The 14,073-nt window shown below is 30.9% G+C and overlaps 1 protein-coding gene across 1 annotated transcript; it reads left to right on the forward strand.

Moving 5' to 3' along the window:
- Positions 1-380: 380 nt before the first annotated feature.
- Positions 381-7,211, forward strand: Rsph3 (Radial spoke head protein 3). The gene is made up of 9 exons (XM_088187188.1): positions 381-1,546; positions 1,949-2,021; positions 2,970-3,134; positions 3,201-3,329; positions 3,389-3,592; positions 3,663-3,810; positions 3,878-3,964; positions 4,034-4,147; positions 6,760-7,211. The coding sequence occupies exons 1-9, from the start codon at positions 639-641 to the stop codon at positions 6,780-6,782; spliced, it is 1,851 nt and encodes a 616-aa protein (XP_088043314.1). The 5' UTR covers positions 381-638; the 3' UTR covers positions 6,783-7,211.
- Positions 7,212-14,073: the final 6,862 nt, after the last annotated feature.

A 14,073-nucleotide genomic window follows, 5' to 3' on the forward strand; every position in this document is an offset into this window, starting at 1 on the left:
ATGACATTTAATTAAGGTATTAAGAATTAATGTTACATTGTATTGTGTTTATATATCTGTTTTTTTTATAATTTTTAATAATTTATATTAATTAAAAATATATACTCATTTGTTCGTGTAATTAAAAATTACATTTTTAATTGAATATATAATCTCATTCGACAATCAAACTGTCAAATTGAACATTGACGATCGCTGGAAGCCAACCTAATCGCGTTCATAGAAATATCGCACATGACTAACGACGGTGTGATGTTAAATTTGTTCTTGGTCCGTTCCATTCGCCCAAGAAAGGCAAAATTTGCGGCATTTGACGTCACAATGTCCGAAGAAGAGGCGCCTGCGCTAGGACCCCGGTCACTACGGGGGTGAAACACCATAGGGTGGTAGTTTGTAAAGCCATAAGGCGGTCGGTCAGTCGGTGTCCGGCCAGGCGGTCGCAGTGCTCGCCTCTCGACCTATCGATTGGAACTAACACGCTCAGTCTTTGAACGCATGCACTACCGATCTCAAAATGAGCCCCCGTGGTTCAATATCCTCTAATGATCCAGAAAACTCCAGTTTTTACCCCGTTGCGTTGACCCAATTGCGATCGCGTGCCGGCACCTTTTGAGTCCCCGCGGTTGACCACATGACACATGCGAGGTAGACTAAGGATGCCTTCGATAGCCAACCCTACAAGCGAACAGTTCGAACCCACCGAATCGTTCACGATCTTGCCCAGCGAAGAGTACGTAGATCCTCTGCCCATTTTGGCTTCCTTAGCCAAGCAAAAACCCTTCAAAAACGTCAACATCGTAAAGCCCGTACAGAGGAAGCAGCAAGATGATCCCAAAAAGGAGTTTTCCTTCAAAGTCATAACAAGCGAAGAGGAGCAGAAGGGACAGAATAGGAAGCGCAAGCCGCCAGATATGGCCGTACACTCTCAGACCATATTAGACCCTCATTTCTCCAGAAATCTAGATCTGAAACTCAGACGCTTGAAGGAAAAGGAAATCATAGCTGAAAGACTATCGCGTCGATCCAGAGAACGACAAAGAGCAATCATGGCGGAACCAACAGTAATACCTAAGATAAATTTTAACGTAGGATCAGTTCAGCCGAGGATTAAAAATGTCGATACACTCAAACCTAACGTAATCAATCTAGAAGTTCCGCAAGAAGTAACAGTTGAACCTGCAAAATCTCCAGATAAACTGAGTCCGTCTAATCCTAGTAGAAGTAAGAAGGGAAGCAGGACAAATGTTGCTATCACCGCAAACGATAAGCCTCTATTCATCACTACTGTCAGGAAAGGAGAGTTTCTGCCTCCTCCTGCTAATATGGCTAATCTTCTGGGTATGTCTAGTTGTGAAAGGGTAGGAGCTGGAGCCGGAGTTCCTACGCTTGTCTATTCTTATGCTTCTAGACCTAAAGTGGTCGGTAATACTACTACTACAAGAAAGACTAGTATCGACGAGAGCCTAATTATAGATAACGCTAAAGGTGGCTTAGCGCATTTGACTTCTTTGGCTTTAGCCGCAGCAGGTCTGGCGGCTAATCACCGGTGAGTATTGAGTTCAAGCATTCATTAATTAGAAAAGCACTATTCATTGACTTAAAATAATCTTAACAAGACATTGTCACGAATATCATGACGTCATTATATTATTTTCTGATCATTATGCGAACTTTTGAGAAAGGAAATTTCCGTGCGATTAGGCGAGCATCAGGTGGTTGTTATATTGCACAAATTTCAGCGTAACTATTTATAGACTGATTCTATGTCATAATAGTGTAATAAATATAGTTTGGATTATCGACGTAGGGTAAATGACCAGTAAGTTGGGCGCCGAATCGATACGCAGCTATTAACATAGCGGTTAATAATTAACCGATTAATATATCGATATGTGGAATATTTGGTATGAAAGGAGTTTTTTATAACAATGTGTCTATTTTTTTACAGTACCAGTCAATCGGTCTACGGAAACTTGATGACAGATAAGAGAATCGTTCGAGGTAGCACGACTGCTTTTCACGTGAGTAAAAGTAAAAGATTTAACACAAATGCTATTGGAAATATAGTCATTACTTGATGAGTAACTTTTTTTTTGGTAGTTTAAGCTTTGATCTTATTAAATATCTATTCCACTTAAAACGGATGCAATAATTTATTTTCAGTAGTTGTGGAGTACCGCAAGGATCTAATCTAGGTCCTCTTCTCTTAATTATATTTATCAATAACATAACATATTATTTTATTACGTGGAGCGCATGTCATTTTACGATTGGCGTCTAATACGATACGTTATTTTGTAGCGTCTCTGAATTTGGTTTAATTATCTGGAATTTTAGCGAAACAAAGTACATTTTAGCAAGTTTCTAAGATATATATACAATATAAGGTACATATTGTATCCGTATTTGTACACTAAAGACTTTTTTGTAAGCTCTTTGAGATACAGTTTATTGTGTTCTTAATGTAGATTGTATTAAATGACACTAGAGATAATAAGAGCGTGCGCTACATGCGTTCCGCACGCCCGGTTCTTCTCACTCACTCTCGTCACTTAACACGCGAGCGAGCAAAAGGGAATGTATCTCACCGTACGCGCCTAATTTTAGTTAATTAAGATAATCGACAGAATTTTTAAACTCAAACATGCGAAAATGAAAAAAACTTATATATAATATATATCTTATATTTAAAAAATAAATTCAAATGGGCGATAGGATAATAAAATTGACAACCGTACCTCAGGAACAACAACCCAATACTGCTCTGTGGCCTTACTTACTGTGGCATCCCTCATGGCTATCAACCAATCACACGACAGAAATTTAAAAGCACGTGATGATCACGTTTACTTGATTTTCCTTTTTAATACTTATCTTAAACCTAACCTAATTTAATAGTACCTTTAAAAAATCCAACTTCATATATTATTAATATTAAAATATGTATTTAAAATAAATTCGTATTCCAGGGTGTTGAAAATGGAGATGATCCTGGAGCAGCCGCTCGAGGAGCTAGAGCTGTCGCTGCTAGGAGGAGAGCAGTTGCTAGAAGAAGAGGAGCTCCAGGTGTTGCTCCATGGACTCTATCTAACCGAAAAAGCGAGCCAGTTCAAACCGATCCATATTTGGAAGAGGTAGAATGGTATCTGTTACTCTGAAACACTGTATTTTTAATAAATGTTTAAATATAAATTCAACAGTTATATGACAAAGGACAAGAGATGGAAGTTGGAGTTCAGACAGATTTACTTCTGGAGAGAGTCGATACGCCATTGTATATACCAGCGAAGATAGGAACTGATGCTTCTACGCAGATTCAACCAGGAGAAGTGAGTAGAAGCATGATACATGTTTCAAAAATTGGTTTTAAATTATTTAATGATTTTAGTTATTCGACTTTGAAACGGAAGTGGAGCCAGTTTTAGAAGTTTTAGTAGAAAACACGATAGAAACTGCTCTGGCGGAATGCGTGGAAGAAGAACAGTTGGCTCGTGCTAGAATGCAGAATGCGGCTGCTGCAGAAATAAGAGCTCAAGAGCAAGAAGCTGCAATTTTTAGAGAGCGTCAGATGCAAGTTATCGAAAAAGAAAGGGTGAGATTTTATTTGTTTTAAATAGGTATTCTTAGTATTACGGTAGTTTATGTTTAAATATTCATTGCAGGAAAAGGCTTCAAGACAATCGAATACGGAAAACGAGCGACAAGATAGAAGTGCTACCTTGAATCTATTAAAAGAGCACCTGTCTCCGTTACTTCCGGAAATTATAGAGCCCCTGAAAGTTCAAGGATTAATCAGCGACAACAATGAAGGTATGTAAATGGAAGATATGTGTAGGTGGTCATTAGAATATGTTAGTTCAAGGCGATGTACTTTCAGAAATAGACGAGACTTTCCTGCCGTGGTTGATGAGCGAGGTCTCGCAAGAAGTGGAGAATATGATTACTAATCGTGATATGTTGATAGGTATGCATTTTTATGTGTGATTTAATGATTAAATTCTGCGATTTGCTGAAAATTAATTTTCTTCTCTAGATATTGTGAAAGAAGTTATTGGAACTAGAGCGGAGTTGTACAGGGCAATGATCGATGATGAAGCAGGAGAAAATACGAGCAGTAACCTAAGTGGAGAATCACAAGAAAAACAAGGTATGAATTAGTGATTGAATTATATACAATACGGATACACGTGCTTTAAAGAGTATGACCTGAATACTCGCTCTTCCTCATATCGCAAAAGCCACGACATGAGCTTAATGTGATAGTATTGTACTAGTTACGTTTCTTGCAATTGTCAAAACTGATCCATAACTTTAAAAGTCTGTATACATACAGCTAAGTATTATTAACTTTTATTTACACATATGTACAAATATATTAATAAATACACATTAAAGTATCGCGATTGAATCTAAAAGAAGTCGAATTAGTGACATTAAGTGCATTTTAAAGTATTTGTCCTAAAAAATCGGTTACTCCCTCTCTCTCATATCGCAAAAGCTGAGAAGTTAGATTAAGATTTTTTCTTAAATTATATTACTTGCTATTATATAATAGAAAAATATTTTTAAAATATGATTTTTTACCATAAGCTGTTATTCTAAATTTATTTGTAATAAAGATAAGATAATTTGTCTTATATGTAAAATACAGTGCGATTGTTTTTTTTTTTATCAAAAGGTCTCTTTTTAAAAAAACTTGATTGCAATATTGATTGTTTTTCAAAACTTTTGTTTTGACAAAATAATCAAAAATAATTTATTATTAAATATAATAATTTTTTGAGCAATTGCAATTCATTTAAGGCTGTCTTTTAGTCTTTTAATTTGAAATAGAACTTTTTTATTAAAAAAATAAAAATTTTAGTATTTTTTGGAAAGTGGTAGTTTTTGTAAGATCTTTTTTAAACAAAAAAATTTTATTTTAGATTCCCATTTTTTTTATATAGACAATTTCATAATTTTTACAATATTATCATATACATACAACGTCAACAAGAAACAAATTATTCTGAGATTTTTGCCATACAGATAAGATGATTTGTTATATATGTACTATATGGCAAAATACAGTTTGATTGTTTTTATTATCGAAAGGTCTCTTTTTATAAAAAGTTTTAGAAATATTAATTTTTTCAAAACTTTGGCTGTAACAAAATAATCAAAAATATTTTATGAGTAAATATAATAATTCCTTAGATATTTTAATTCATTTTCGGGTGTGTTTTATTATTTAAATTTTAATTAGGATTTTTCTATAAAAAAAAGTAAATTCTTAGTATTTTAAAAAAAATCTATTTAATATATTTTCTTAAAAAGTTTAGTTTATTATTTGTTACAAATATATTTTTTAAATAAAAATAATATGCTTATTTCAAAACAGACTTTTTTAGATTTACATTTTTTTAGCTATAGTCAATCTCATAGTTTGCCCGAATGATATATTATCATATACACTAAAAAAAAAAAAAATGTTATGAAATATATATAATTCTACTGAATAATCCTGAAAAATGTGTAGAAAAAAGATTAATCTTAGAAGTAATACAAACAACAAACTAAATTATGAACTTCCAGATAATGACAAAAACGATATTTATTAAAAAAAATTAAAAAAAAATTGAATGCTAATAAATTATTATTTCTAGTTTAAAATTTTTTAAATAAAATCTAGAGCTCAAAAATTAGCTTTTAATAAATTAAATCTACATTATATTTAATAACTTAATTAAATTAAATATAAAAATATAATAAAAAAAATATATTTCTTGCTATGTTGTTTTTGAACAAATACAGTTATTTTGAAGAATTTTGTCACAAAGATATGATAACTTGTTATATATGGTAAAATGCAGTGTGATTGGTTTTTTTTTTATTACAAGGTCTCTTTTAATAAAAAGTATTAGCAATATTATTTTTTTTCGAAACTTTTGCTTCACCAAAATAATTAAAAATATTTTATTATTAAATATAATAATTCGTTAAATAGTTTTAATTTAGTTTTGGATGACCATGATTTTTTAATAAAAATTGAAATTTTTACTATATTCTTAAAAAATGATATTTTTTGTTATTATAGTCTACTTTTATAGTTAGTTTTTGGATGTTATTATTTTTTTTATCTATTTTTTATTCAAGTTTATTATTGTGGCATTAAACAAGAAAAGTAACACTGATTTCAAAATTGCTTTTTAAGATTTTAATTTTTTTTTTGTTATAAGCAATTAAAATAATTGTCAACAAAAAAACGCACATTGCAAAAAAATACTAATAAATTATATATAATTCTATTGAATAATCGTATTTTTAAGAACCAATGAAAGCTACAGATAATATTATGCACTTTCATATGACAAAACCAATATTTTTTAAAAATAAAAAAAATGTTATAGTTTCATTTTTTACTTTAAAATTATTAATTAAAATTATATAAATTAAATATGTATATTATATCGTTTAATAACATACAATTAATAGATTACTTTTAAATATTTTATTGAAGCATGAAAAATAAAATCGGTAATATGTAAATTTTCTCTATATAAAATAATCAATGTTACAGTTAAAATCAGTGAGTAATTTTTAATTTAAATTATACTATTACATTTTTATGACAAAAATTCCATAGTACTACTTAAGTCATCTTTTAAAATAATGATTTTTTTAAGAAGTCAGTGACTAAAGATTATAACATATCTTTGACACAAATTGGCTTCAGAAGATTTCGGTTTTACTGTCATATATCTATTTTTAATGTTGCAGATGAGAAAAAAGAAGCCGACTGACAAGCGTCTACGGTCAGATGAGAAAACACTTCAGGAGAGGCAAACACTGCCATATCAAAATTGATGATTACGAACCACATTCGTATCTCGCGGTGACTTTGAAATTTTTTGATAAATATGTTAAATCACGATCGTGTCCTTCTTATCGAAGACTAAATACCGCGAAGTATTATAAAATTGAAAATATTTTTCTATCGACGATGAATTATGATAATGGTATAATTAAAAAATATTTAATAAAAATAAAAGCAGGGTTTCTCAATTTTCAACATTAGCAGCATGATTGAAGTAGTCTAGAGATTGTTACGTTTATTTATTAATTATTTATTTACGTTTCCGTTAGATGTATCTATTAAATGTTTATTTTTCGTTTAAAACGTAGGCAATGTAAAAATGCGTATCATAGTGAATAAAGTTAATACATTTGAATTGGTTTATTATTTTCGTATCGCATTAGAGATTTAATTTCGGCTGAGCGGTCAGTACTTTTGATACATAAACGATTGGGTCCTCGTTAAAATCTGATAAGGCTAAGCCAAATAGTTGTTTTAGAGTTAGTGGAGATCAAATCGAGATGAAAAGGGGCTCCAGCCGGGCTTAAAATATTGTTGACGCAGCTGCAAGTGTATACAATCGGGGTGGAAACGACCCCAGTTTTTGGAGAGTTAAGTGAAAATGTATCTAGGGATATGATGTCAAATGATACAGGGGATATTGGAAGAAAAATATATTATACAAGTGACTGTATAAATTAATAAAGTATTGATAATTTAATTAATTCGTGTAGAAAAACGATATAATCTAATTTAGTCAAAACCTGTATCAAACAGGTATTATGTTTTAATGGCATTCCTATAATTTTTACTATAATATATATATACGATTGCGTAATAAATACGCAAAAAATAAACTCGTAAATGGACGTTAAAGTCAAGTGCCTTTGTTATGTTGATGTACGTGACGATCGGAGATCCGAGGGATTAGTTTTCTTACGTCTTCGTCGATTATTCAGATATAAAACGATAATCCAAGTATGCGTCACCTGCATTTAAACTTGTATTTGTTAAAATACTATTTTTTTAATCCCACACTATGTATGTAGATCGTTATAGTGCCATAATTTAAAATTATTAACAAAGCAATATATTGAGCAAATAAATTCGCAAATAGATCTTAATGATTTGATGCTTTTATGAATACAAAATAATGGTATTGCATTGACAAAACCGACGGCCAAAAAATGTGTTATAAAAATAGTGTTTTAGGTTATTAAAAAATAATTTCTTATAAGAATGAGAAAATAGAACAACAAAAAATAATTTCACATTTTAATTTTGAACGTGGGCAGAGCAAAATAACTTTTTTCATCTCGTATATAATCCTTTTACTTTCATTTGGAACCCATTTCTGTCAAAAACTTCCATCAAGAACTTCGCCAGATACTGCCGAGTTTGGATACATTAGAGTTCAACTGAACTCATACAAAGCGGAGCTATGCCGCACGTCAACCGAGACTAAGAAGACCGAAGAAGCAGCCATTTTCCACTTCACGTCAATCCTGGCCCGATTACGATTTGTAAAAATCTTCAGAGAAGATTGGATTCTACCAGATGCAGATAAGTCTATGAGCGCATTATTTATATATTTACAAGTAATTACACAAATTGTACAGTATTTAAAATGCTTTTTACGGTCTTAAGTATTTTTTAAGTTTTGTTAGGATTTTTGATACTTTATTACAATTTTAATGTTCATTAAAAAAAACTTTTTATTTTTTAATGAACATTAAAATGAACCATGAGAAAAGTTGAAGATTAATTGGTTTATTTTTGTTCCTTGATTCTTCTATTAAACAAAGTTTCTTTCTCGTCAACGTAAACAAATAATATAACATATCTGAGCAGACGTCCATTAAACGGTATCCATTAACAGTTTTAAAGCATAAACAAAGGTGATTTTTATTTCTGAAGCGAATGATATAATCGGTGCAGAAATATTTTATATTTTTTAAATTTTTACAATGCCAAATGCGAAGAAATGCTGTACATATAATGACCACGTTGTAAATTTTTACTACTTGCAAATCTACCGTCAGTTACACAGTCTAATAATAAATATAAATATATGAAATACAATAATAAATAAATAAAATAAAAAGATTTGTAGTAGAGAGTAGACAATAATAAAGAGTCTGGTACTGCCCCGAATCATCTGGACTGGAAGATACGTTGAACTTCCTCCCAATTATTGAGGTCACACATTCAAAGCTACCACCACGGTAGCTTGGACGCGCAAAGCGGAGCTATGCCGAATCGACCGAAACTAAGAAAAAATATTGTAAAAAATTACAATAATATAAGAAAAAATTTGTATAATAGTTATGAAAATATTTAAAAGATTCGCACAGTTATTAAATATATATTTTCTTATTAAATGAAAAAACATCTTCATTACTAGAAAAAATCCAAGTAAGGGAGATATAACGATCTTTGAGGAGTTACAAGATGCATTTTTGAGGAAAATTGAAACTACGTCAAAATATATTTAAAAAATTCCAGGTATTGAAATTATCATTTACCAATAAGTTTAAGTGTACATAAAGTAGATTTGCATCCCAATTATTTGATGGATGTATTGATATTATAGATTTTATCCAAAACTCAGATAGAAAGCACTGTTGTAGTTGATATCGGTCACGAGGTTCATACATTATGACATGATGACCCGACATTAACGCTATGTTTGGGGCTAAAGTGCATTTGAAAGCGAACCCTGGGGGGTTACACGCGAACAGGGGTGTCCTAGAAGGGTGGATCAACAATCACTTTGCTATTTAATTTTATTTACCGCCGGCGTATTAAAATAATATTTCTGACAATTTATAATCCGGCGTGCGGTTTTGATTTGACACGGTGGGCCATTTTCAATAGACTCCAACAACCCTATGCAAAATATTTTTTTATTATAACAATATAGATGCTAAAGGCTCATGTGCTATGCAGCATTTGCGATAAGATCGAACTTAACTGCAAAACCTAACCAAATACTATTTTTCATGAAAATGTCGCGTGGACAGGTAATGGGCCGCGACCCAAATTGAAATACTTAACCTTGCCCTAGATTTTACGATTGGAACTTAATTTATCTTAACCCGGAGTCATTTATTATATATAAGGGTTTAAAAGTAAGCAATCGATAAGTTACTGCAAGAAATAAAATAAGAAATATTAAATCGCGATAATTAATGCTTTAGAAAATTGACTCTCGCGTGACTTGTTAATGAAATGCAATCGTATATTTTAATGAACATGGAATAATAACATAATTAAAGGGAATGATCTACAAATTGGTAAAAACAGTATACTACTTTCTTATTATGTGTTTCTAGTGCCACAATTTTTTTATAGAGTTTAATAGAAAGGTATCATTTGAATCACTGTTTCATAGACAAGAACCATACGATTCGTTAAAACGGTGATCTTTGATAGCAAAAGTTTTAACTATAGGAGTTGAATTGCAGCAATAAAATAACTTTCGATCATTATACGTTTATAACACTTCTATAAACCATGTTTATTGTATGCCAACATACACACAATTCAGTTATTGCTTATAATTACACAAACAGAAACACTAACTTAAATTTGCAAATGACACGAGAGATATTTTCTGGGTAATTTTTTGTACGATAATATGAGTATTTAAAGAAAATATATTATTCATAAATCATACTTACTGATCTATTCTATAAGATCTGAAGCAAACTCTTGATTATATTTCAAAAATACAATATAAAAAGTCTATTCATGAAAAAAAATCCGCCCGGAAAAGCCTGCAAAAATTAGGCAAATTTCGGTATATAAAAGTATGTAAAAAAAGGTTAATTTTATTTTATTATATGTTATAGAAAATCTATGAAATTTCAACCTTGGAATTTAATATTTTTTAATTAATAAAAGTTTTAATTATTAAAGAATATTATACAAGCTTCATTTATCAGTAAACCAAACATTTTATATTTATTTTTAGAAAGAGATCTGTCGCGTGAAGATAAATAACAGGTGACTCACTAAAAAATTAGCTGGCGTTTAAAGGGTTAAAATAATATGGCATAGTAAAAATGATCGATTTAAGTTTTACAAAATCGCACTAAGAAAGCTATAATAATAGTATATGAATTATAAAATAGATGTCACTGATTAATATATGGTGTATTCAGTATGGTGTTTCAATATTTATACTACTTGTAACTGTTGATCGTGTTTACCCCGTTGCAACGCAACAAAACAATAAAAATTAAAAAACATATGAATGGAGAGTTGTTGTCCCCTCCCCCCTCCGCCTTGTATTATTCTGACGATATGTATTTATATATTTAAACACACATGCAGCGAACGTATACTGCTTAGAAAAAATAAAACATATTTAACCCTTTCACCGCAGATGGCTTCTAAGAAGTCATCAAGAAAATCGCTAGTACTTATTGGGCACCCAAAGGTGCCATAAACCTTTGAGTCTAATAATATGGTTATTTAATATAATTTAAGGCTGTAAATCACTTGAATTTATTGAACCATAATATTTTTAAAATAGGTGCCTCCCAAGCTTCGAAATAGCGCAAAAAATATCATGGTTAAAAACTCGAATAACACTGCTCATTGGAGAGTTGTCTAATACTCATTTTATTGTATACGATACACATAACAATATATAACAATACTCTAGTATTGTGTTACAAAAGCCAGAACGCCGTTATAGGAAAATCACTTCCCACGTATCTTCTCTTACTATTTATTTTTATTTTCCCTTTCACTTCAGACTTAAAAATATTATAGTGTTCAGTCGTGAACTCGCTACCAGTGAAGCTCACGCAAAATCGAAATTTAAAAAAAATTGAAGCGTACAAGCCGTACGTAGTCGTAAGCAATTGTTCTGAATTTAGCCAGAAAAATGCGTGTCATATAATTAAATACTATGAGTCTTAATGAAATACAAATATTAATTTCTGTGATTCTAAACAGAAATTCTCGGGTTATCCCACAAAAAATATCTTAAAAAGAACAGTCTCGAATCTATCTCAAAAATATATTTTTTAAATATGTCATTTCAATAAACTGCTAGATTTTGACCAGTGAAAATATAATTTATTTAGCAGGTGCTAGTAAAATCATATGATAATCAAATTTTGCATATTTATCAATATATATTTATAAATGTTACATCATGTGTGAATGTATGAAGTTATATTTTCACTAGTGAAGTTCAAATACATTTTTATCAGTAGATATATATTTAACTAGCGAAAATATATCCAATGGGATGATTTTATATCATAATCATAACAAAAATTATTGTTCATGTGTAAACAAATTGTAAATAAATAAATATATAAAATAAAAAAATTGTCTATTGACGTTACTCACAATGTGCTCAACTTCTCTAGCGACTATTTTTGCCGAAATGCTGGATTGAAAAAATACAATATATATTTTCCCGGGACACATTTATTCGGCTGCAAAAACCAAATAGGAATTAATAACTCATCATCGGTAAATGTCATTGCTTAATATAATAGGCATAATCTCACCATTTTGTTTTAAATTTGATCTTTGTATAAGAAGGACCACTTTCTCAAACCAAAATCTGTACCAAACAAAGGCATTGAAATAATCATAATTCATTAACAATAATTCAGATATTATTTTACTGGATTCTTATTTTAGCTAAGTAGTAGTTTTTTTATTTAAGAAACAGTATAATATTTTATATTGTGATACTACTATTGAGCCTTGTGATAAGAATTAATCAATTTATCGGTCAGCCCAGTGCGTGCCTGTTACTCAGGGCCGCTTCGGGAACCGCAAGGTGTCAATCGCTTTCGAATTGCGCACGTGTCCCGCTCAGGACATTAGCAAAATTATCGTCGGTGCTATCAGCTGAAGGAAAAAAAGCAGCAAATCGCAATCGAATGGGGATTACGTCGCCCCGTATCGGCTATTGTGTGTCACTTCTAATTTTGCTGCATTGTACGTCAACTTTTCGTCGCGCTCAAGTACCACCGCAGCAATGGCGGATTAATTTAATAAAAACCGTGGCGAATCGCAACGCGTAACTGACGCGGCTTTGGCGCAAGGTGCACTCTGTCCCATATACTGCTATAACTTTGACGACCGACCACACTTGCACTGACTGGAATATCTTCACGCTTTTCATTTATTTATTTTAAATAAATGCCACTATCCAGAATTTTCTTTGTCTTCAGCTTAAATAACCTTGTTTTCAGTGATTACAGTCTCTTCTCCAAAATGCCATTAAACTGCAAGGTAATAAAACTCTTCAATTAATTGTATGACTTGGTGGTAAGTAAAATTATATTTTCGCTAGTTAAAATATATATCTACTGGTGAAGATGTATTTGAACTTTTCTAGTGAAAAATACACACTCACTGTAACATTTATACATCACATGTAAATAAACAATGAAAAGTATGTATATGTATATATTAGAGGTACACAAAAGAAAGGACGTATTTTCAATGAAAAGTATTTATTTAATAACAAATTTATTTTACAATATTATTCTACAAAATAAACTTCTTCTTCCATCGATCAAGCAAATTTTTACTACCACATTTGTAAAAACTGACTGACTGTGAGTTCAAATATTCAGAAAAAAAAATGTTTCAACTTCACTAACACTATTAAATTTCTTATCATCTAAACTATGTTGTAGAGACATACTCAAATAAATACAGAAAAAATGCATTATTTTTTTTAATTTTTAACCACTGTTCCACAGAGTAATACAGTATATTGTGGTGGCACACGTGCAAGTGACATGGTCACCGGAGGCTGCGCACTTGTTAGACAAACACTTTTATAATATTGTGGGACATTTAGCAGATGATTCGCGATGGGGTGTCGCGGGCCTAATCACATTGTAAGTTTTTTCTGACGAGTAGATTTTTCAAATTTCCTAAACCTAAATATATACTAAAAAAAATTATATTTTAATAAACTTTCGTTGTAACGTGACAAGCGTAAGCCCAATGCGTTACAACGTGGTAAATCAGTACTGGATGTGTGAGTCAATCAGACATAAACAATACTAACAAGCAAGTTTTAATCACCAGACTGAAAGTCTGAAAATCGCTGACATCTATATTAATTATAATGAACTATTTATGTATTATCATTTACATTCAATATATCACTTTTTTATTTTACAATAATTTTATACCAAATTTTGATTACTTTTAAAGTACTTTTTATTGACCAGTATGCACTTATC

Source organism: Plectrocnemia conspersa, unplaced genomic scaffold, assembly GCF_051122295.1.
Source record: "Plectrocnemia conspersa isolate PC_06_02 unplaced genomic scaffold, ASM5112229v1 ptg000001l, whole genome shotgun sequence".
In the NCBI taxonomy this organism is placed as follows: domain Eukaryota; kingdom Metazoa; phylum Arthropoda; class Insecta; order Trichoptera; family Polycentropodidae; genus Plectrocnemia; species Plectrocnemia conspersa.